Source organism: Egretta garzetta, unplaced genomic scaffold (genome assembly GCF_000687185.1).
Source record: "Egretta garzetta isolate BGI_Z169 unplaced genomic scaffold, ASM68718v1 scaffold195, whole genome shotgun sequence".
Classification (NCBI taxonomy): domain Eukaryota; kingdom Metazoa; phylum Chordata; class Aves; order Pelecaniformes; family Ardeidae; genus Egretta; species Egretta garzetta.
The window spans coordinates 73430-97381 of record NW_009259591.1 but is presented as its reverse complement, the minus strand read 5'-3'; the positions used below and the strand labels follow the sequence as shown (position 1 = coordinate 97381).

General features: G+C 48.9%; 1 protein-coding gene across 1 annotated transcript in view; it reads left to right on the top strand.

Annotated features, from left to right (window-relative positions):
• CFAP299 (cilia and flagella associated protein 299) overlaps positions 1-23952 on the top strand; it is a 155381-nt gene that overhangs the window by 118136 nt on the left and 13293 nt on the right. Inside the window, exon 4 of the mRNA XM_009638020.1 lies at positions 11215-11357. Within this exon, the coding sequence (XP_009636315.1) occupies positions 11215-11357 (143 nt within the window). The remainder of the gene's footprint in view (positions 1-11214; positions 11358-23952) is intronic.

Sequence of the window (23952 nt, the reverse complement as noted above, 5' to 3'; positions counted from 1 at the left end):
TGCTGATGTTCCATACTGTGATCGCACCCTCTGTGAGGGATGCTCCCTTTTGGCCGTTTCCAAGTGCTTGCTTGGACTTGGGTTGGTTTCTCTCCTCCTGTGACAGAAGCAGGTGAATTTTAGTGGTGTTGAAAGTAATTGAACTGTAACTTTTAAATATAGGCTTCACGTAACTAAAAATCTTGCAGGAATGCTAAGAGATAAATGAACTTCCCTGAAAGCCAGCTTTGCTTGCCGGTGCCTTCCTCAGAATACGCCAGCAATTGCTGACAGCAGAGGGGAATTGGGGTGCCCTACTCAAGGGAAGCGACAGGAAAAATGTGCCGGATGCTCAGCATTCCATTTCTCTGGGCGACAGATTTGGTATTAATTAACAAAAATCCGTGAACGACTTCTGCAACTTAGCAATAGGTGTTAGTAAAAGCTCCCTACCCTGAAGAGTTTGCAACTTTCCGAGTTCTTTCAGAGCCACCACTGCCCCACATCTGTGCAGAACCATGTGCTGGTGGACCCTGGCCCGTCCCCCTCCCTCGAGGTTGGGTACGAATCTGTAACCCATCCTATGCAGAAGTGAAAAATCCTCCCTGGTCTCGTCTAGCAGTGCCTGCATTAAGTCCGCGCGGGGTATGCGGCTGAGGATCAAGCCCTGAGGCTGCCAAGCAGATTTCATGAATGTTTCAGTAAACAGCATTTTAAAAAAAGGAAGTCTGGGAACAACTAGTTCCGTTCAGCAGTCGGAGGCGTGACATCCATTACAGTCGGATCTGTTCAAATATCTCTGACAAATACCAGGGAAGAGTGCTCGTTAGACAGGTGGGGTATATTAAAAGGTCACTTCTTAACAAAAAAGAAAAAAAAAAAAAGAGGAGAAAGCTGTTAAGATTGCAAATGCTTCCCTTCTCTCGGAGCAGCAGCGTGGTCGGAAGGGAGGTGCTGCAGATGGGGGTGCAGGACGGGGCTCAGGGCCGGCAGCACGGGTCGGGCTTGACCTGCCCTCGAGTCAGGGAAGACGCAGTGGAATCGGAGAGGTGCCTTGGGAAGTCTTGCACCCGGAGCGGATCACGTACAGTTAGGCAGATGTACATCAAACCCTATTTTTAATTAGGATTTCAAAATCAACAGCCCAGCTGACTTCTCTGCCTGGCGACAGGAAAAAATGAGGATGCTTTTGTATGATCGAAGCATCGTAACTTTCTGTACATTATAAAAACAAGACACTTTTGCTTCGCTTTCATTTTACTTCCTTTCCTGTCTTTTTCCTTTTAGGGAGGAGTTTTGGGGGGTTTTTTTTGCCTTTATGGAGCCTCAAGGACTTTTGTGGATGTTTGAGCTGCTTTTTAAGTTTTGTGCAGCTCCCTAGGGATGGGGATCTTAGTTTTGTTTTGCTTGACCTCAGTAAAGCTGGTTTTTAACCCTACCCTATAAACCTTGAGCCATTGGTAAAGGCCTATTCTGTTTGGCAGGAATTTTTGCCGCAGTCCCTCAGGTCTCGCAACTTAAGGAGAGTTGAGGGGGGTGTGTGGTGGCATGTCAAATGCTCACGGACCCCACAGCAGCCACGAGAAGCCACTGTCGTCACGCCTGGAGTGCAACCTTCATGGGTTTTGTATCGGAGTACGTTCCTCCTGTGGTTTTTGCTTTCTGCTTGCTCTCTCCTTGGCCTTTATTGTCTGTCCTAGGTTTCATGAGAATTGGCAGCAAGACAAGCGACATTGTATTGGTTTTAGTAAGCTGTGCCTTGGTGTGAATAAATTCTGGAAAGAGCTCATTCCGCTCCTTTTGGAGACAAAAGTGGCTGTAGATGTTAGCACCGGTCAGCCCCTCTGCACCTGCCAAGCACAGCGAGTTGTCCAGCGGCCCAAAAGGCCAAGGAGTAGTAAAGGGGTGGCTTCAGAAAAGCAAACGCTTGCTTGTGTCAGCAGGATCACTGCCTTGAAGTTGTTATTATGGAAGTAAAGACGACCCCGGAGCACCAGGGGGTGATGTATTCATTTCAGTCCTTGCCATTCGAGAGGAAGGCTGTTCAATTCTATGCGACTTGTTGCTTTTCGGGAGTATTCGTTGATTCCCATGTAGTTGGGTTGTCTGGTAGAAAATAAGGACATTCTGCTGTCGTAGTGACTTGTGTATGTGTGTCTCCTTAAGGGAGGACTTGCCCAGATAAGAGAGTCTCTTATCTCTGTCTCACTCTGGGGGGCGGTTGCTGAAGAGCGCAAGAGTCCGGCGTAGCCCTGGCCCTGCCTCACTGACCGGGGCTGTAGGTTGTCAAAACATCCCGCTCGCCAAGGCAGTGGGACATCCCGGGGTGAGCACAGGTTAGGTCTGTTGAGAACAAAATAACGCTGAGTTTTGTAGATTTGCTGGCCAAGACAGACTCCGCATCTTGTGAGACAAAGCCCTGATGCGGGGGGGCGGATGCTCGGGTCGCTCCGCCGGGGCGTGCACGCCCAGCCAGAGCCCCGGCGGCGCCCGGGACGGGGTGCCTGTGCTCATCCAGCGGTGCAAGCAGGGAGATCTGTTTTCCTCATTTAACTTCCCAGGCTGTTTTTGACAGCCCGTCTGTGTGACCTTCGCTCGGCTGCAGTCCCCAGGCCTGCGACCAGCATGCCTGCGCTCTGTTTGCACTGCCAGCACGCTCCCTCGGCCGTGTCTTAAACAGAGACATCTGGTTTGCTGCAGTTGAGCTATTTGTCTAATCCCAAAGCTACATGTGAGTCCCGTTTTATAATCCCCCCAAGAAAAAATGTGACTGCGAGAGGTTCTGCAACCAGTATCGGCACTGAAAGGGCGGCATGGATCATGTTTTACTCTTAGGTCAGTGGAAAATAGGAAAAGATTTGGAATTTAGAAAGTTATTTGCTTGTATTTTTCCATGTAATTGGAAGACGTCTTTTCTCTTTATTTTTTCCCTGTTAAAAAAACCCCGAAAACAAAAAAACCCAACACCAACAAAACAAACCCTCCAAGTTCAAAGACATGCAAATGATTCCTTTAGTATTTTTACAGTAATTTTTTTTCCACTGGAAAACAAATTATATAAACAGACTTCTAAAAAGAAAACCCCTCAGAACTGGGCAGAGGAAGCCTCCCCTGGTACGTCTTGAAATGAAAAAGCCGCACACCTGCCTGCAGCTGGTTTCCCTGCCACGCGCGTCTCGCGCAGCCCCAGCTATGTGAAGTCGCTTCCAAGTTAAACAAGTAGCATTTTTTAAGTAGCACCTAAGGAGGAACGCGGCCAGGCTTTGCCAGCAAACCCCCAGCCCCTGCAGCTTCCCGCGGCACAGGCTTTATTTTCCTTTCCCTGACCCGTTTGCACAGAGTTGTTAGTGATGGCCTGGCCTGCCTCCCTGTATGCAGCAAACCAATAATAAATAGCAGGCAGCTGACACCCCGGGACACCTGCAGCACGTCGAACACTGCGGGATTGTTCCTCCTGCGGGACCCGCGGGGCCCGGCACTGTGGGGAGGCTTCTCCCGGCTGGGTGTCCGCCTGGACACCGGCGGCTGGGGAGAAGGTCAAGCAGGACAGGTCTGGAGCCCCAAAAATATATGATTTTTTTTTCCCCCTTCTGTCAGAGGAAGAACAAGGATGCCCAAGATGTGAATACAGGAGCCCTCTGTGCGGCGCGGCTGTCGTCTCAGGGGCAGGCTCGCTTGTGGAAATCCAGTTGGTACGGTATTTGGGCAGGCGTTGAGCCGTCCCCTTCGCTGACTTTAAGGCATACCCTTATTATTCTGGTTTCTCATGCCTTGCTACTTACTTATTCATAAATCAGGTGTTTGCCAGGGAAAATACTTTGATGCCCTTCTGATGGAGCAGGTACAGGAGAGCGAGCTGGAATTAAAAAAAAACAACAACCCACCCCAAAATCCTTGAGCAATATTTATGGGCTTTTGAAAGTTGAGATTTTGGAAAGAAAAGGCTGCGTTTCTGCTCACGTACTTTCCAGGCTGAAATCTTTTGCTAGTTTATCTAACGGTTTACCTGTCTTGAGAACTGCACAGCTTTTGTATGTCTTAGCAGGATAAATAGAAGCGTATGTTTTCGGTGAATCGGCTAGGAAAGGGACTGCAATTTCTATGTTTGGTTCTGCCCGTTCGTTTCCTATGGTACCCTGGGTGAGTGGCGAACCCTCGACTGCTTTTGCAAACTCGGGTCTGACCGTATGTTCAGCTGCGCTGGCAATCGCTTCTGCTGTCTGACCTGTGACACGTTCTTTAGCTCGCGGGGAAGAGTTAATCAAAAATCCTAATAGCCTGGTTTTAAAAAGCCCTGGTTCAGGAAATGCTTGCGCTGCGGGTTGGTGGGGTTCGGGACGCGGCGTTGGGGCAGCAGCGTTGCGCACCTGCCCTGTGGCTCTGCATTTTCCCAGATACCTACTGTTGGTCCCTTCAGGGACAGGAGTCAATTTCGGCAGGCTTTAGTCTGCCCATTTTCTGGGTTTGTGACTGGGGGGGGGGAGCCTGCACTGGCTTTTCATTTTCTTTTATTTTTCTTTCTTGTTTCCTGTTGTTTTCCTTTTCTTCCCTTCTTTCCCCCCCTCCTCCCCTTTCCTTACATATAGGCAACTGGCAACTGCCTTTATGCTTCTGCTTCTCTCCTTACCTCTGCCGTACCTCCTCCTTCACTCTGCTCGGAGCGTTACCTTGCAGTAACGACCCCTCATCGGCCTGGGGAGCCAACGCTCCTCGTCCAGGACACGTGCCTTGTTCCTCGTTAGCCGAACTGAAGGCTGCGGCTACCTCCTCGCTGCTAGCGCTGACTTCTTACGTCTCTCTGAGCGAATTTTAGGTTATGTGTGCATTTCTGGTTTTAATAACCTCCTGTATTCTAATGCTAACATAATTAATCTAAACTCGCACTCTCAGCGGGCTGTTCTCAGCCAGAATATTGTTTTCAAACTGAGGCAACACCCTGTTTACACAGATAAGCAAATTCACAGTCCACAGAGCTGCTTCCATTCGAGCAGCTGCCGAACACTTAACGGTGAGGAGCTGGGAGGCACATGGTTCGCATACATGGCGAACGGTTCTTCTTCTGAAGGGTAACCTTTTATTTTTTTCCTGAAGAGTTGAAAGCTAGAACATCTGCTTCTTGGCCAGCCATTCTTGCCCACAAATGCTGCTTCCCCGGTTCAAAAAGCGTGGTTAGGTTATGGTGTGTGTATGCGTCTCGGTGCCTGCATTGCTGAAATACGCCCAGAACCGCACCAGGGGAACGCGGGGAACTCTTAAACGAGGCAAACGCTGCTGCGCCTCCTCGAGCTGTCCCGCGGAGCTGCTGCGCTGGCCGGCGTTCAGCGAGCCGGGGCACCCGCGGTCTGAACGGTCAGGGGCTGCTCGGGGGCACCGCTGTGAAGGTGCCCGGCGGGACGGATGAAAAGGATGAACATAGCGTGCGCTCGCAGTCAGTTTCTCAAAGACTTTGGCCCCGGTGACAGAGAAACACGTTTTCTGTGTCTCGGTTGCTTATTTAAATTATTGTAATAAGCGGTCTGCTTTTCTTACACCCTCACTCTGCAAATGGGAAGGTACAGGCTGTGCACGGCAGAGCAGGGCTCGCGTCTCGAGTACCGGGCAGGTGAGAGCGGTCCCGCGCTCGGGATCTTCCTGAGGTGCTTCTGCCTTGAAAACGTCCCCTGAACGCCGCATCTGATGTCCTTTGGCACGTAAGCGCACAGAATACAGGCGGTCGCTAGCGAAAGCCTCGAGTCCTTCAGCACGACAGTCTGGTGCTTACCCCCGTGAGAGCTGAACCTCACCTGACAACTGAGGCGTTGGGCCTCCAGTCATCATTTTAGCAGCTGTGTGGTCTGCGCTCGGTGTTAGTCCTGCAACTCCAGCGTGAGCTAGGTCCCTGAGAACCGCAGAAGAGTTTTACCGCTCAGTGCAAGGTACAGCACATTTCCCTTTACGTTATGGCACGGGTTTTGCCTCTGCGTTTCTGCCAACTGAATGAAATACCCGGCTGCGCTTCCGTGCGCTCTGGTGTCCCAGGTGAGCTCCGGGCGGCACGCTCCGGGGCTGGAATCCAGCTCTGAGAGTGCTGAACAGGGAGAGCGTGTAGAGATGCTGTCTAACTCGCATGGTCGGAGCTTGAAGGATCTCTTCTTTTCTTTCTTTTTTTTTGTTTTTAATTTGCATTTACCTTTAGACCACATCCTGCTTAGTTTGGATAGATGAGAAGAAAGCAGACTAAAGGCTGCTGTGATCCTGTGCTTGCTCTCCAAGTCCTTGGTTTTCCCTCTTTTGTACCGTAATGGGCAGGTAGAAGATGTGTGTTTTCCAAAAGCCCGCTTGGCGTTTTTGGGCATGAGAGAAAGAAACTGAAGCAATTTCAGACATATTACAGGTTTTAGGAACATTTCAAAGTCAGCACAAATAAGAGAATGGTATTTGCAGATGAAAATGTGAACAGAGCCTTTCTAGGCTTGCTTTAGTGGGGTTCAGTCTCTCTACTAAAAGGACAACGTATTTATGCTGTACCTTGCCCCCTCCACCCAAAATCAAATTGTGCAGGAGGTAAAATCCCAACCTGTAAGCCCATGTTGTCTGCTCCTTTCGCTCCCAGCCAGCTAAAAGAACAGGTCAGCAATTTATTCCCACTTGCAAAGCAGAAATGGCAATCGCATCTGGTTTAAAGATACAGAGGTGAGGTCCTTTCTCTGACTACTGTTGCCCACTGGTATTTCTATTAGATGTAATGCGATCTGCAGGTGGCAAATAAGGCCGAATGCTACGCAACAAAAATAAATTGCTACTCATTAAAAATATATTTCAACTGGTAATGTATTTTACACCTGTGCCTTTCAGCCTCGCAGTGCTTGTTCCCCCGGGTGCCCACCTGTGATATTGTCCACGTGAAAAGAGCTTCCTCAGTGAATTAGTAATTGGCTCTTAAATATTGTCTGTCTTGACTTTCCTGTCATCTCCTTTCAGTTTGGCGTGCCGTTAAAGGGCTCTCACTATGAGACTGCTTCACCAGACAGCAGGGCTGGGCTCTGTACAGCCCCCGTGTATTCTTGCTCCTCAGCGAGTCTGCTTTGCGATCGTTTCAGAGCAAGCTGAATCACGGCGCACTCCGGTTCATTTGCCATCTCGTAGGTCCCAGTCCAGCAAGGCCCTTGGATGCAGTTAAAAACTGGCTGTAATTAGTGTGTAGGACGTGCCCACAAACCGCTGAGGAGGCGCTGAAAGAAAAGCCGGTATTAAAATGTTTTCTGTCGGAGTAGCCGCGTTCTGCCATAAGGATAGAGGAAAGGCAAGGGTTTCAGGAGAGCTGAAAGTTTTCATCATTGACACCCACACCTTTTAATCACTAAGTGCCTGTCGGTTTCCCCCCCTCCCAGGGATGTTAATTGGTCTTACAAATGATGTTAGCCCTCACCGTACGCTTTGCTAGCGTAGGAAAAGGGCCTGAGCTCTGGAGAGCTCATTTGCAGCACCACCTTATGAAAAAATGAAGGCAGCCTCCTGGTATGTGGGTAATTATCATAAATGTGAGGTCTCTCTCGGAAGGCTTATCCCTATCGGTAGCTTTTCTTTCATAAGCAGCATTACTCAGCAGCAGACTGAGATCACAGGTCGGACTAACCCCGCACGGACTAACCCCGCAGTACGGCAGCGGAGGGCAGCCGCTCATCGCGATTCCTCCAAGAGAAGAGGGGCACGGAGCGGTGATGTGTTGGGCAGGTCTCTTGGTTCCACCCTAGTGCTCTAACTGGAGAGGAATGATCCTTCGGGTGTGCACTATTTCAAGGAGACAGAATTAGCTTAATGTGAGGAATGTAATTCTTTCCGGTAATGTTAACAAAATAGGGAAATGCCGACAAATTCTCCTCCAACCCGGCAAGTCTGCTTGGCTCTCGCTGGTGTCGGTAGAAGCAGGTCTTCTCTCTTGGATGAACATTGACCCTGTCCCACAGTGCGTGCCAATATTACCCCCAAAAATGGGCAAGTCCTGGTATTTTGATGTCCCTGGTAAGGTCTTATTTGGAATCAAAGCCAGCTTTAGGAAACGTGTTTCAGTGTATGAAGTAGCATAAGTAGGAGTGAATCGTTGGCAGGTGGCGTTTGTTTTTTTTCTTACAACTTAGAAGTTCACAAACGGAACTAGACCCCAACATAGGCAGCGTTTTCTCCGATATCGTGTGGGAACTGTGCACAGAATCATTTGTTTTCTTTGAAGATAAAGGTGGAAGGCCTTCATCGTTGCACAATCCTGCCTTTTAAGCAGATGATTTTAGTAGCTTTTGAAGCACGTGCTTCAAACCCCAAGAAAACCCAGTGCTCAGATCAGTCCGGTAAACGGGCCGAGCTCTTACCCAGCCTGACACTGGTCGTGTACAAGCAAACTAAGCGGGAGGTCAATGTAGTTTGTGCCTCTTCTGAAATCCTTGCACGCTCCCTCGCCTGTATAGAAGGGCATTAATACCCGTGGGAATCGAATCCACAGTGTTTACCAATGGCAGTCAAAGGAAAGCTGTGTTTGTATTTTTCCAGCGTTTCTAAGTGATAGCACAGGACCTGATTTTGGACTGGGGGAAGTCAGTGCAAATTTTTAGTTGATGATCGCTGGATGGGAGAAGACACTTACTGGAACGCTCTGGCAGGGCTGTGCGTTACAAGGCAACCGGTGATGGCAATAGCATCGTACAAATGTTCCATGTAGTTAAGAGGATTGATAAATGTCTGGATAAATTGGTTATTCACAGTGGTTTGTTGGTCTCTCTAATCTGGTTTGAAGTAGGGACAGGTTCGTGTTAGTCTTTCCCAGGATGAGATGTGTACGCTCCCGAAGAAAGTGCCCCCGTGTTCAGCATAGCCAAGTGCAGATCCTTCTAAATGTTCTGCTTCTGTCTATAGGAAGCAGTAGATGCAAATGGGTTTGGAATATCGGAGCATTGGCGTCCCATGGTATTTGTCTACCGTGAAAACGTATCACCGGAGATGGAAGGGAGAAAGATAAGCAGGGAAATGTAGGATCCTATTCTGTTCCACGTGACTGTACCCTGACCTTTATCTACCGCCTCAGCCTCTCCCCCATGGGGAGATTTAGGTTTATACAAATATACAATAAATAAATAACTCTGTGTAGCTATATGGAGAGATATGTATTTATCCCCTATAAATACTTCGCCTCCCTTCTCTAGCCTCTGACCTGAAAGGAGGGAAAGGAACTCAGCGTTGCTAGATGATCGTTGTAGGTCCCTTCCGGACGAACTATTCTGTTCTGTTCTAATTTGCTCCAAATTGTCGTAATTGTAAGTCAGTTCACCCCCATTGTAAATAGGTTCAGTTGTTAGGCCCAAAAGCTGTTTGTAAGCATACCTTTCAAACCCCATCTCCAATTAAAGCTTTTTCACCTTTCGCCACATAATAAGTTCCTGAAGACTCGCAGATGGATGTAAAGCACAAAATCTGTGCCCAGCAGGATTTGCTGTGTTAGGGACAAGTCAGCAGAGCATTGAAGAGACTTGGGAGAAGATTTTCCTGTTGGTGGATTTTATGGTATGTTTAATCTCTCTTTCAGTTAGTTTTCGGTCAGGAGCTTTATCATCTGGGGAGGAAAAGAGTGCAAATTGGTACATGTCTTCTCAGGGGCAAAAAGGTGTGACACGATTAAACAGTTTAGGATCGCTTAAGAAAATGCAAGCTGATTCATAGTCTAATGAGTGAATGCTTATAGGTGGTTAGAAATGAATCACTGGAGAGGAGGGAACGGTGTTGACAGATGAGAAGGATCAAAGGCCGTTCGTTCTGAGGAGGCGGCCTCACAAGCGTACCTTTAACACAGAACATTGTCGGTTAGGTCCTCTGGTTGCTCTCTTAGAGAGGCTGTCCTCCGGGTGCCTCCATGCCACTGCACCGCTCCCCCCGCTTCCCGGTGCGGTGTGGTGGGGGAGAGAATCGTAACAGTAAAAGTGAGAAAACCCATGGGTTCAGATAAGGGCAGTTTAATGGGTGACGCAAAAGCCCCGCGTGCAAGCAAAGCAAAGCAAAACAAGGAATTCATTCCCTCCCTCCCAGGGCAGGCGGGTGCTCAGCCGTCCCCAGGACAGCCGGGCTCCATCACGCCTAACGGTGACTTGGGAAGGCAAACGCCATCGCCCCGAATGTCCCCCCCTTCCCCCTCCTTCCCCCAGCTCTCTACCCTGAGCACGACGTGGAATTTGGTGTGGAATGTCCCTGGGGTCAGTGGGGGTCAGCCGCCCCGGCCGTGTCCCCTCCCAGCTCCTTGTGCCCCCCAGCCCCTCGCTGGTGGGGTGGGGTGAGAGGCAGAAACGGCCTTGGCTCTGTGCGAGCCCCGCTCAGCGGGAACGAACCCATCCCGGGGTTATCAACACCGTTTCCAGCACAGACCCAAACCGTGGCCCCGTGCCAGCTACTGTGGAGAACGTGGACTCTACCCCTGCCCAAACCAGCACAAGGCGCGACAGCTGGATAGATAATTTGTTCTGCTTGGAGCGGCCCGGCTTTAGTCAGCTTTATTTATAGGCACAGACTTTGTTTTGTTGTTTGTTTGCTTGTATTTAAAATGCTAGGTTTTTGCTCTGGAGCTCACTGGGTGTGAGGAACGAAACAGCACGGGGGTTGTCTGCAAGAGAGAGGGCAGGGCTGGCAAAGTCTGCTCTGTTCTCTGGTCATAGCGCAGGAGAGAGGGGTGTATGGGCACCAGTTTCCAGTCCACCGACTTTCTGAAAAGCGAAAAATCTGCTGTGAATATTAAGTTGAAAAAGTTCTGCTTTGGCTGTAGAGGTGCAACCCAGATACCATAAACTTCTCGCCCTTTCTACTTTGGTCCAGTAATTAGGGCATGGACAGCAGCGTTGTAGAATGGCCAAACAAAACCACCATTGCTTAAAAATAGGTGTCCAGCAGCATTAGACTGCTTTAGGATGTGTGTATGGGGCTGGCAGATACGGCCGGGGACCTGGGGGAAAACCCTTCGGAAGTGGCAGCCGGAGACGTGGGAAGTGCCTGAGGGCGTGTTGTGTGACACTGCATTTACGTTTGGTTTTGCTGCCATGCTGCCAAGCTTGTGTTAAGAATATGCTGTAATATGCCGTAATTTAAGTGCCTTAACTCCTAACAGAAGCGTGGCCCAGGTGAAGTTGACAATGTTTATGTACTCTCTAAATATGTTTTTATACAGAAGGTTGCACACTATGTATGTTTCTATTCTTTATTTGTGGCCGCCTTTGTGTTTTCCAGACCATAATCTTCATTCGTGACCGCAATTCTCGTCGCCAGGAGGTGTCTGCATACATTGACTACGCACACAGACTGGCAACAGATGATTTTGAAGCCTACTTCAGCGGGAAGAAAAGACTTTTCCCTCGGAACACTGATTTGAGGTATTTATCTTTACTTTCTTTTTATTTATCTGCACTTAGGCAATGTATAGAGGAAGGTTTAAATGCTTTTGAGAAGGAACATAGCTTATGAAAGTGTTTTTTCACTGAAAGGCAAACACCATGGATCAGAATTAGTTGTGGAGAAGAGCTTTAAGAAGGGTCCCTGTCAGATTTATTTAGTCCAGAGCATAAAACTGAGCTGGGACATGATAACCATCGCCTGTCTCTGCATCTCTCGTTACCCTGAGGAGTCTGTAAATACCGACGTACTTTGGTCAGTAAGAGCGCGCTTCTGGAGATGCCGCAGGTCAGGTAGCTGCAGGCAGCAGTGCCAGGACATCTCTAGCTTTGCCTGCTCTCCACTGAGTCCATGGGAGGACGCTTTGCTTCGGAAGCGGGCTGCCTGCAGAGGTCTTCTGGTGGCAAATAAGGTGGTGCGTACCTGTGACTAACAAGAAACATCATCAATGAGCTTTTCCAACGGAAGAATGTGCTTTCCTTAAAATAAATGCTGTGCCTGAGTGCCCGGAGGTACATGTGCGGGAGGTGTTTGTGCTCTTCTATTGGTGAAGGCCAAGTTGAAGGGCTTGGTGCGGCAAAGCTTGCAGTCTGACTGAGGCCCGGGACCGCGCATAGCACTGAAGCAGTAGGTGATACGGCAGGCGGGTGCTGTTGACGCTGGGGAAGAGATGGGGAAGATTCCAGTGAGGTGGTGTTGTGAATCGTGAGGGGAGCCTCCTCCTCCCACGCGTTAGAAGGCAAGAACTGTCCAACAGCTAGCTGCGATGCCATGCGCAGTTACTGCCTCCTGGTAAAGAGGTGTCCGGTACAAAGGAGTTAATGCATTTTGTCCATTTTCTGAGAGTGGTTTTCTGTAACGCACACGGCTGCAAATACTGGTACCTGTTACAGCGCGAGGAGGCAGGAATGAGCATCGGAGGGGCAAGCGGGCGGGTGAAGGTTTTCTGTTAGTCGTTCACGGGACAGCAGACGTCAGTACTGAGGCAGAGGGACTGAAATCTCTCAGCACTACCTGAGATGGGAAGCAAAAATGGTGACTTTACACATTTAAATCACAGGAATGAACAGACAGTGGCTGTTTATGACTGCATTAAGAAGAGGAGCGAACATAACGTTGTGCCTGCTTTGTGTATGATGTCCTTTCCACATATCAGGCTTTTATTAGTGACTCACAAATGAGCCTTTTAAATCACTGTTGTCATATCATTCAATTAGAAATGACACTTGTATCCGGTAGGTGTGCTTAGTTCTGTGTCACAACCAGGGTACACTGCAAGCTTCACGGACGGCTCGGTATGTTCATTCCTTCTAATGATAGAATATAACTTCAGAATGGTATTTCATTCTTTGCATAAAAAAAGGGGGGGTTGGGGGGTGGGGGAATAGAGGATAACTTATATACGGAGTTTTATAACTGGAATGTAACCCATTCAAAACGGCATTTGAACTTCCCAGCTGAACGTAAAGGGAAGTTCAGATAAAGCCCACTCGGTACCAGGAAGTCCAGTTTGTTTTGTTTATAGATAGGTGTGAATGTATGCACTGTAGTTAACAAGGTTCATATGCAGCTCTATGAATAGACGTATACAACTATACCTATATATACGGGAGCCTTGCTACATCGTACACTGGCTAAAGAAAAAACTTTCACTTTATGGTTAAATGATGCGGTTCTTCATGCGCCATATGTACAAATTGGCTTTTCGTGAAAGCCCCGTCACGTCACAGAAAACCTAACCGCAATTCTTATCCCGCGGCCAAGCTGTCGAGCACCCCGTTTTGCATCGGTTAGGCGTCCCCAGGGCAGCGCATTTCATTCCCGCCATGTCTCTCTCTGTTAACATGGAGAATGTTACTGGATGGGTGGAGGGCGGGTGTGAAGAAGCCCAGGAAGAAAGGCCTGGCTAGTGCTGTACCGATTTAAAGCTTCCCATGTCCCCCAGTTCCCAGAGAACTCCCTGTGTCCCCCGAAAACCTTTTCACTGAGTAGATGGAAACATCCTGTTTCTTTGTTGGAGTCTTATACCTGAACTTCACCTGCGGGATCCTGTATTTGTCGTTGCCTACCAGGTTACATACAGTTTTAGGATTAGACAAGTTGTAATGACATAGGCTGCCATCAAAACTGTCTTCAGCCATTCTTGAGTAATGTAAAAAGAATTTCCTTACAGGTAATTGTACGTTTAATAGTCATCCCTCATCTTGGCTGTGTTGTTCCTCTGCCTCTTTGTTTCCTGCCCAGCTTCTGCAAAATGTGTCAAGAATGCTGGTTGTGAATGGGGATAATTTAACTGCGTGTATAATTTTGTGCCTTCAGCTTTGAATCTCTTGCTGAGCTCTGTATCTAAGTCTTTTCATCACGTTTTTCTTCCCTGGACACTTATGTGTTCAGGCTGGTATAAAAATGTCTGACTACAGCTGGCGTAGCTCCTCGTTGAGGCTGAAAGACTGGGCGAGCGTTTCTGTCAACGCGGTTGTTCCTAGCAGTCGCCGTATCGCTTTAGGTTGTTCCGAAACGCCATCGTCTTAAAGAACAAGTCGGTTCGGTAAGCTGCCTCGCTTGGAGTTTTACGAAGCCCTTACTCTGGGTCGTATTTACTCTTAGTCCCTTGGGAGAGTCAAGATCTTGGACTTGGCGGGAGAGGGCAGTATCTTGTGCAGAGCCGTCAAGCCATCTTTTAAATACGGAAATCCGTACTTTGCTGCAACACGATTTTTCCCTAGCTGTCCGAGGCTGTCAGAAGATATTAAACTTGGTCTGAAGTACCCTCTGAATCAGACTCTTGTTCACAATACAAAGTAAAAATACTGTACAACTAAGTTCATGCAACGTTCATACTTTAAATCCGGCGGGTAATATCAGAGGCTCTCGTATTTGATCTACGTGGTTCCTCTGAGTATTTCTGCCATTTTATTGCATTGCCCTATAGAGGGAGTATTATTTATGTGATATAATCCTCATTTGGTTCGAGTTTATTAAATGAAAGAAACGTGTTAGGCAGTAAGTTCTTAAGAGGTCTGGAATCTGGACTGTAATTGATTCCATTCACTCTCAGCTAATTTATGTAATCTGATGAGAAACAAGTGTAATACAATTTGTTCAAAGAAAATGGAGAATGTTCGCTCCATGGAACCATACCAGAAAGTTCTCTGAATGAAGAAGCACAGTGAAAGACCAAGTTTGGGCTTCCTTCTGTCCGATCGGCCACGTCTCTCAGTGGATGAGGATGCCGTGAACATCTTGTGGTAGAATTGTGCTATTTCAGTTTTGTGCGAGCTCCTGCCCTGGTTTTTCATTCTTTTTCTGTGGCAGCATGGTAGGTAGGCTATTTTTGATACTGTACTCGGGAGCGTTTTATCCTCGCGCTTGGCGCACGGTTGCAGTGTTTTCATTTCTTCTGACTAGTGCACACCTTCTTTGCTAAAACAGAGCCAGGTAAGGAGCCACCTACTGTAGAACACAGCGCCTAGATTTCCCCCAAACCAATGGTCTGAAATCACTTATCTCATCAGCCGTGAAACTCGTTTGGTTTTGGCCCTGGCACGTGTCAGTCTGAGCGTGGGAGGTCCGGCACTCGGCTTTGTGGCGATGCACCTCGTCTGCGACAGAAGTGCGTGGTGACACACGGGTGCTTTCGGACACGGCATGTTGTTCTTTGTTACTGGCAAGAACCGTCCCATCAGCTTCTGCCCTTCTCCTCATGGAGTTCGGCTGTGGTCTGGTTTGGCTGCGAGTGGGCGCAGCATTTGGCAGTCGTTCGTTAACTGAGGTTGGAACTCCCTCCCGTTTTATTCTCTGGTATATTCTAAGATACCATCTGTTAATCTGCAAAGAGCTGTAGGCCAGACCATGGCCAGCGATACGTTCCCAGGTGTGGGGCACCTTCTCCCTTCCCTGCTGCATGCCGAACCCTGCGGATTGGAGAGCAGTTTACAGAGGAGCGCTGTTCCTGCCCTGCTGACCCGGGCGAGGGCTGAGAGGGAAGAAGTCGCATTTTCACGCGTGGCAGCACGGGCAGTCCTGCTGTGCCAGGCAGAAGGTGTGCGGAGAACTTGTCCTCCCTCGAGGAGCAGGCGGTGGGAGCCAAACCCAACGCCAGCTGTGTCCCGGGAGCAGCGAGGCAGCGGTGACCCGCGTGCAGGGGTCGGGGTAATCCCAGAATCCAGCCCGAAGCCTCTGGAAACGGTTTCTCTCCAGACAGGGCTGCTCTGTAAATTAATTGATTACAGCAGCCAGAGGTAGGAGCAGGTCGCCTACAGCAGGCAGCGTGCGCCTGCACCTGATGATGCCTGTTGCTGTGGGTCTCCTCCCGGCTGTCAGAGAGCGGGATGTTGAATGGGTGTTAGAGGAAAACCACTCTGGTTTTTGGTGTTTTCTGGTTTTTGGTGTTTTCTGTTTCGTTGATTGGGGGGAGGGGGGGGTTGCAAGTGCAACAGGAGGTTGGCCTGGTGTTGCAGGATCCACACTTAGCCATTTTTCCAGTTGCCCCAGTGGTGTGTTTGCTTCAGTTGGCTCTGAAAGGGAAACCCTTTGGTATCTCACTCTTGGTGCACATCTGCGGACCCATCCGTTTGGCGTGTCGCTCTCCAGCCACCCCGGCTGATGCGAGAGAAGTCTGCTTCTCAGTAGTGTCGAATGCCTGAAAACCAGAAGTTCGTTAGCGTCTCTAACAATCGGGTGCTATGGATATAGACCACAAGTTAAGTCCAGCCTTTGTTTCGGGACACAGGTGAAGACATCCAGAGTTTGCTAAATGTGCAATCTCCAATCTTGGAGAGGATTAGACAGACTCCGCCCCCTAATTTCCAGGGATTACCATACTGCTAGTAATATTACAGCGTGAAAGAATTCAGGGTTGAGAAGAATATACCTCCCCTCAACATTCCAGTTTGGTAAGGACTTTGCTGTGACCGGCATTACATTGCATTGGATCTCTTAGAAAAGAGATATTGGTTTCGTACAGTTTGATTAGGGCAATACTTAGGTTTATAGTTCACAGAAAGTAGATACGGGGTTTTTTTCGGTTGTTTGTCATCATACTTAATGTTTACAAAACAACCTGGGTCTGGTTAGAACTGGGTTCTGTGTTTGTTGACCAATATCCCAGTAATACCAAGCCAGTTGCTGTGGAGACTTTGGGGAAATGGGTGGCCAGGGGTGTGAAACTGGGGGGGCCCGGATGAGAACGAAGGCAGCGAAGGGGTTTGCCGCTCCAGGAGTGTCGGCTGGACCCCTTCTCTAGCCTTAGCGGGGGGGAAAGTTGTTCTCTCTGTCACTCTGTGACTCCAGAGTGCTTTCCTGGCGTAATGGTATTTATCATTGATGAGACTTAGCGTCCTAGCTCACAAATAGCGTGGCCTGATTTTGAGGATTTTCCCTACCTACACTGTTGTTGCTTTCGGTATTTTTTACGGCTTAGTCGCCCGTTGGGTTCCTACTTATCCATGTTGCCATCTTGCGTTCGGCATCCAGGATTTTTCATCGTAGTCATCAAATCTGGTGGAGATGAAGCGATGCCAGATCCTTCAGTCTGTGCCATCAGGAGCTAAAGTCTCTTAAGAGGAAAGATTGGCTTTTTGCAGCTCTGAGCAAACAAACTCTATACATTTGAAATAGGGAAATGGAAGCTACAAATCGCTAAAATCTTAGGAGAGAGAAAATTGCAACGCAGGGGAAAGGCTGTCCTGCCCTCCTTGTTAGTGCGGTCGTCCTACTGGCGGAAGGAGCAGAAGAGTAGGAAAAACCGCTCAGCAAACAGAAATTGGCCAGGCGCTTGTCCCAAATGTGATTTGGGTTGAAGCTTCTGTGTGCAACTTGAGCATCGGAAATGACTCAGGGCTGTTTACGTGTGAGGACAGTGTTGTGATGCACAGGGAGATGCATAAGGCAGTCGGACCTCACCACGACAGCTCTTTCTCCTCTGGCCGATTCCCTCAAAATAAAGGGAACAGTTTTGCAGTGCTGCCTGGTGCACTCACTCATTCCAGGGGAGCTCTGCAGGCCACGAGATCCAATCCTGTCTGTCTTGCCTCGCCAGATAGCTGCGTGGCTTCCCACCAGCCTCGGCTCTCTTAATGTGGACCAGAGACGGTACTGAATTAACCTTTGCGTTGCTAACGATAGGTATGTGCTGGTGTCGTTGGGCGGCTTTTTATCAAGCTCTTCTAAATCGCCCCTTTTTTTTGTGTAAGATCTGCCAGTCAGTGTGCCGCAAGCCCGGACGCATCTTGCGCGTGGAGAACGTGCCCAACCCTCTCAAGCTGCAGTCTGAAAGGCCCCGTTTAGGTCCCCACCAGGATGGGCTTCCTGGCATGGCTGCAGTGTAATTAATGATGTTAGAAACAATAACAGGTAGCGGGTGAGATCCCAAGCAGGGGACCTAATTAGGCATTCACGTAACTGCTTCCATATTTGGCGAAACTTAAGATGTATTTACATGCTTTTCCAAGCAAAAAAACCTGAGTGAGGACCCTCGGTTGGAGTTCTAATTGCTGAATGTGCTTGCGCATCCAACATGAAGAAGCACGTGAGTTAAAATGCAGTGCACCGTGAAGAGTTGCATTGTTCGTTTAAAATTTATGTTAGGAAGAAGCGTGGAGGGAGGGGAGGGGAGGCAGCACGGAGCCGAGCGCAGCACGCCGCCCGCCTACGGCAGCAGGCCTGGCCGGCACGGTGTAACCCGAACGCGTAACCTGCTCCGACGCGGCGAGCGTAGCGTTCGTTTGTGCCGTGGTGGCTGTTCCGGGTACTGATTGCGAGTCACGGACATCAAAGCGATGCTTGTAACGAAGCTGCCGTATCCCATAGCTTTGCCAGTACTTTTCTGGAAACGGTGCTCTTGGTTTCTTGTCTGGCATACGAACGTCAGCCGGAGCGCCGTGCGGTGATGCTGAGGCAGCGCGTGATTGCTGCCGCACGTGGGTGTCTGAGAAACCTCTTCTTCCTTTTAGTTAGACCAGGAAATAGCTGTGGCAGAGATCGGTATGTCCAGATTTTTTAATGGCTGGTTGCATGGAATAGCCGGTACTTTCTTCCGTTGCCAGCTATATTCTAACGAACAGGAGGGCAAAATTCTCCTGCAGCGCGTTGCTGGGTTGCTCAGTAATGCTGTTGCTTGGGTTGCCAGCTGCTGCGCAGGTCAACTGTGCGTTTGTGGCAGGCAATGTTGAAAGTTTACCTGGAGAATCGCTACGTCTTGCCACAAACGGAATTTCTCCCTAAGGCTCAGCAGGGTGAAGCCCCGGCCCCCGAGATGGAGAGCCCATACCCGTGCCTGGCCTAAGAGGCAGAAGTTGCTTCTTGATAATTAGCCTCCGGGAACCAGAGTTAAGTCTGAGGGAGGGATCTGTGGAAGGGTTCTTTTTCAACTCCTTGGAAAAACTTTCCCTAAATCTTCCAAAACTATGATTTGGAAAAGAACTAGTATCTTGAAAACGTTCAGGGGGAGAAAGCGAGGGTGGAAAGGAGCAGGGAGGGATGGAGAACAACCCCTAACGAGCTCGGGATAACTCAGCGATTACTGGCTTCTGCGGCTGCATTTTTCAAGCGCTCCTGCCTGAGCTCTGTCAGTAATTAAAGAGCTGATGAAGGATGGATGTGCGACTGGATTTCCCACATCCTTGGTGAGGTCTGAGACGTCGGGGTCTTGAAGTAAACATTCGGTTGAAGAATTCCTCAGTACCCCAAACCGAATCTCCTCATCTCTCACGCCGCAGTAGCGGTCTGCACGTAATTTGATCGTGTACAAAAGAAGTATTTCCAGGCAAAAGTTCTTGTTCAGTATTGCTGTGTTTTCCCTCATTTTTGGATTACTGTGACGCTGCGTATTTGTCTTTTCTCCTGCGTGATGCTAGTTCATCTTTCTTTCTATGGAAACATCTTGCGCTTCCAATCATTTCACTGCTCATCCTCAGTGAACAGTAAGTATTCACGTAAAAATCAACGGCATCTTACGGGATCTTCTTTTCTGGCCGCAATGGGCGTGTCAAAGGTACTTCATCAAAAACGAGTTAGTGTAATTGCAGTCATTTTCAGTTTGCTTCTACAAGTATCCTTAAAAAGGAACACACGCTTTATAAGCCATGTACGCTGACCGTATCGCTGCTTTATGCCGCCGTATCTCAGTACTTACAAGCTTTAAATCTCCATCTCTTGAGAAGTGTTGGGAAGGTCAATAAACCAAACTCCCTGGCGTCTAGCAGAGATCTGCGTGGGTAAATAATGTATTTATCTCTGCTTCTCTTGATTAATCAAAAAAGGCGAGGGGGGGGAGGCAATGGGGTTTTGTTTGCTTGCTTGCTCTGGAGTTCATATTTGTGTTTGCGAAAACCTTTCTATGATACACAGTAGTGATTTTATTTTCAAAATATCCTGGAAGCATCCATGCTTACGGAGAGCAGATGAAGTCTGGTTCGGGAGTCAGTCAGCCTTCAGGAGTCAGACAGCCTCATCGCCTTCGAGACAGGGCAGCTTGCTTCATGCCCACAGGGGCTATGCCCAGTAGGAGTAATGTGTCTCAGATGGAAAATCCTGTGAATGTTAAAGAGCGTGTCGGGTCCTTTTTGAAAATTTTTGTCCCCTGTCATCCAGCATGGACCTCCCTTCTCTTTCTCCATGAAATAAGTGTATGACTTGGTTTTCCTCATCTTTAGTTTTGTTTTAAATCTTTTCCCAGTTTTCTTGGTCTCTGAATTTCCTTAATCCCCCTGCCTCCTTTTCCCCTCTCGCTCACGGATGCTTGCAGTGTACACAAAAAAATCGGACGTTCCTCTGGGAAGCCTCGTAACAATCCTCGGTGTCTGTGATCTTGGTGGAAATGAGAATCTCTCGGGGTGGAAGCCCCATCGCGTGCTCTCCGGTGCCGGGCTGTGGCGTGACGGCGGCAGTGACTCAGCTCTCACCCGGGGGTGCCACGGCGCCGTTTTGGCAGCGCAGGAACAGCCCTCCCTGGTTTTTCACAGCTTGGGTCGCTGTGGCCGCTCAGCACGACTCTGGGAGCTTTTCATTTTCCCTTTTATCCCAGGCTTAATGGGTGAGTGGCAGGGAGTTCCCGTGCTTTTCCAAGTGAGCCCGCTGGGGCTTGTTCAGTGCAATCCGAGTCTCGCAGCCCCAGTAAATTCTTCTGGTGCTTTTCCAGGGGCTGAAGTATGAGACCAATTGAAGGAAATAATGTCATGCACTGCAACGGTAAAGATACCATACATCTGCACGTGATGACAAGTTAACTGCAGGTACGCTATGGGTCCCACAGGTTATTTTTATTATGTCTCTGAAAACGACCACAAGCTAGGAAAGTGACTTAATTCCTTTCACTGATAGGGCATTTTCAGAGGGTATGTTTTGCCTCTGCTGTGACTTTCAAATAGGCTATCCCCCCTCCTGCTGGCCCCCTTTCTCCATTAATGCCTGGAGACTGTGGATTTAGACTGACATTCCAGGCTGATCTAGTAACAAGGCTTGGATGTGCGAGCTGCACGTGTCGAGCCAAGCTGGAGCCCTCGCTATGCCAGAAATGCGGTGTTTCAGCACTCGGTTGGGCAGTGCACCTGCGCCTCCGTGCTGGAGCTGCCACCGAGGGAACCTTCCTGCCATCCCGCCTCTCGTTACAGCCCCAGAGCGAAACGTTCTTGGTAACGACGAGGTATCTGGCTAGCTCCCTCTCCTGCGCTGGTATGCCCCGAGGTCTGTGGGATGCCGATACCGCGCTCTCCAAGACGTTCGAAAGCTCGGATAAACATTTGGTAATAGGGATTTATGGCCTTCTGTGCACAGGCAGATCACGCGTGTTGTAATCATACGGAAAGTATTTCCTGACGAACAGAAGGCGAAAGGGTCGGAGAAGCGAGGGCCAGCATTTACGGTGGGGAAGGAAAGGTAATTCTGCTGTTCTTTGTGCTCTCTGGAGCTAATGGTACCATTTAAAGCCCTTACTGGAATTAGTGAGGTAAGGAGAGATGCTTTTCTTTTGCAATGGGACATACAAATTATTTCTCACATCGTGTAAGCCCAGATATATCCCATAATGTTACAACATATCGTCCCAACCTTTTCAGCCCAAACTGATAGAGAAGTCAAAATTTTCACAATACTTGATGCTTTTAATGAGAAACCCACAATTGGTTGATCAGACCTCTCGTATCTGCTAAAATAAACAAGGAATAGAAAGTGTTTTGATAATGGAAGCCCTATCATTTGTTTAAATAATGAATACTAAGGCAGGGATAAAGAAGGGGAGTGCTAGTTCTGAGCTATAGTAATTCCCGTGTGGCTTCAGACCTGCGTGTCTGAGCGGGAGGTGCAGTCTCCATGCAAGAGTGTGATATTTGTCTTGCTGCCGTTTTGCGTCGGATGACCCCGTGCGCGTGGACGGGGAGGGCGTTTCGGGGGAGGCTGTTTGCCGTGGAAGCCCCTCGTGTTCCCCAAGGAATAGTGACAGCCCTTGGCTTCCGAGCGTGCCGGCAGCGGGGGCGCGGTGAAAGCTCGGAGCTGTCACAGGCCATGGTTTGCCAGGGTGTCTGCAGTTTTTGCATATGTTTGCATATGTTTAATAGATGGGTGTTGATAGGCTTCCTCCTTTAATTCTACGGTAATTTTCCACTGCATTTGCATTTCCACTTAAACACTGGTACGTGCCTGAAAATACCCTTTGATGTATTCTTGCAAATTGTAACTTACATAAAATAATGCAGCATAACCTGAATTCTCTTGTGTTCTGTACTTGGGAAATTCTGTCTTGAAGAAGACAGGTGACAAAATTTAAAACAAGTGTATAGGAGGCAGGAGTTGTGGTAGCGTATAGCTCTAGTTGGTCACTTAGGAGCTGCTAAGGTTTCTCAGCTTTTGGTTGGGAAGATCCCTTTTTCTTACTGTTGGACACGTGTTGTGGTTTAACCCCAGCCGGCGACTGAGCACCGCACAGCCGCTCACTCGTTCCCCCCCGCTCCCCGGTGGGGTGGGGGAGAGAATCAGAAGAGTAAAATTGAGAAAACTCATGGGCTGAGATAGGAACAGTTGAATAATTGAAATAAAATATTATAATAATGATGATAATAGAATATACAAAGCAAGTGATGCACAACACAACTGCTTACCACCTGCCGACCGATGCCCAGGCAGCCCCCGAGCAGCGGCCCCCCGGCCAGCTTTCCTCTATTTTATATACGGAGCATGACGTCGTATGGTGTGGAATATTCCTCTGGCCACTTGGGGTCGGCTGTCCTGGCTGTGCCCCCTCCCCGCTTCTTGCGCATCTCCAGCTGTCTCAGTCGCTAGAGCGTGAGAGCCTGATCAATCCTCGATTTAGTGTAAGCGCTGCTTAAGTCCCGTTAAAACTATAGGACTGGGGTACCTCAGCCATAGTGCCGCTGTCCCTCTTTTTGGATGGGATGTTTTAAGTAGTTTCACATTTTTGGTGTTACGATGCCCTCGATGCTACATACTCATACATTTTGGCAGACGTAGATGCAGAAAGCGTAAAGCACAGCCCTGTTGCCGTCTGCAGGTAGCAAGCAGAAAAGGTTGATCGATGTAAGCCTGAAAAAAATTGCTTCTAAGTTGTAGCTTGCAGAGGAGGTTGTTGCAGGTGTTCTTTATCTGTAGTATGCAGCAATAACCTCTTCACGTCAGCAGATTGATGACAATCGGGGAGAGTTATTTGCTGAAAGAAGATGGTATCGCAGATTCGGCGCGTTTGACAGGTTTGTTCTACGGAGTCCGCAGGCATTGGAACTGCTGTAGTAGGCATACATTTCCTGCACATCTGATTCTTCAGATCTCCCAGAAAGGTGCCGCGTTCACGTTGTCAGCTGTTGAGCTTATCTACATGGTCTTTTTTGGAACAGCTGCAGTCACTACAGCCGCAGTAGTCCTGCATGTCAGTTTATCCTGTTTTGAACAGATTCTGTCATTCTTGCATAAGGACATGTACTCTGTTTCCTTCCTGTGATTCCAATGACCGCGGGTGGTTTGCAGCTCACGTGAGTAACAAGTACCGTGGCCGGTCCATCGGCATCCTCCCCCCGTCACGTCGGATCCGTGATCTGTGTCCCCACCTGCAAGACGCAGCAAGTAATTTCAAACCGCTTCCCTGTGTCCTCACGTACGCAGCCCACATGAAGCTCTCCTTCAACTTCTGTCCCCTTTCCTCCCGCTTTCCCTCCTGTCTGCTGTTAACACGTACGACCTCTTCCTGTTCGCGCAGCCTCTTCCTGGAACCCAAGCACGTGCAGAGCTTTCGGTGCGCTCTGTAGTCCTGTCGAATTCCATGTGTTCCATGTAGTTTGAGGAACTGGGGCCTCATCCTTTTTATCCCTCCAGATTTCAAAGCGGTTCTGGTTATAGGCTGTTTCTCATTTTAATGTGCAAGCAGATGACAAGAGTTTGACTATCTGGTTATACACGTTCGTCTCATGTGCATGAGTTTTGCAGCCAGATTACGAGCTATGAATCTATTGTAGAGAAGAGATAGGGTACACGAATACTCTGCATGCCACTTTGCTTCATTAATGTCACAGCTCGGCCGCCTCGTTTGGGTTGATATAGGAAAATTGCCTGCCCGATGCGCTGCCATCTCTT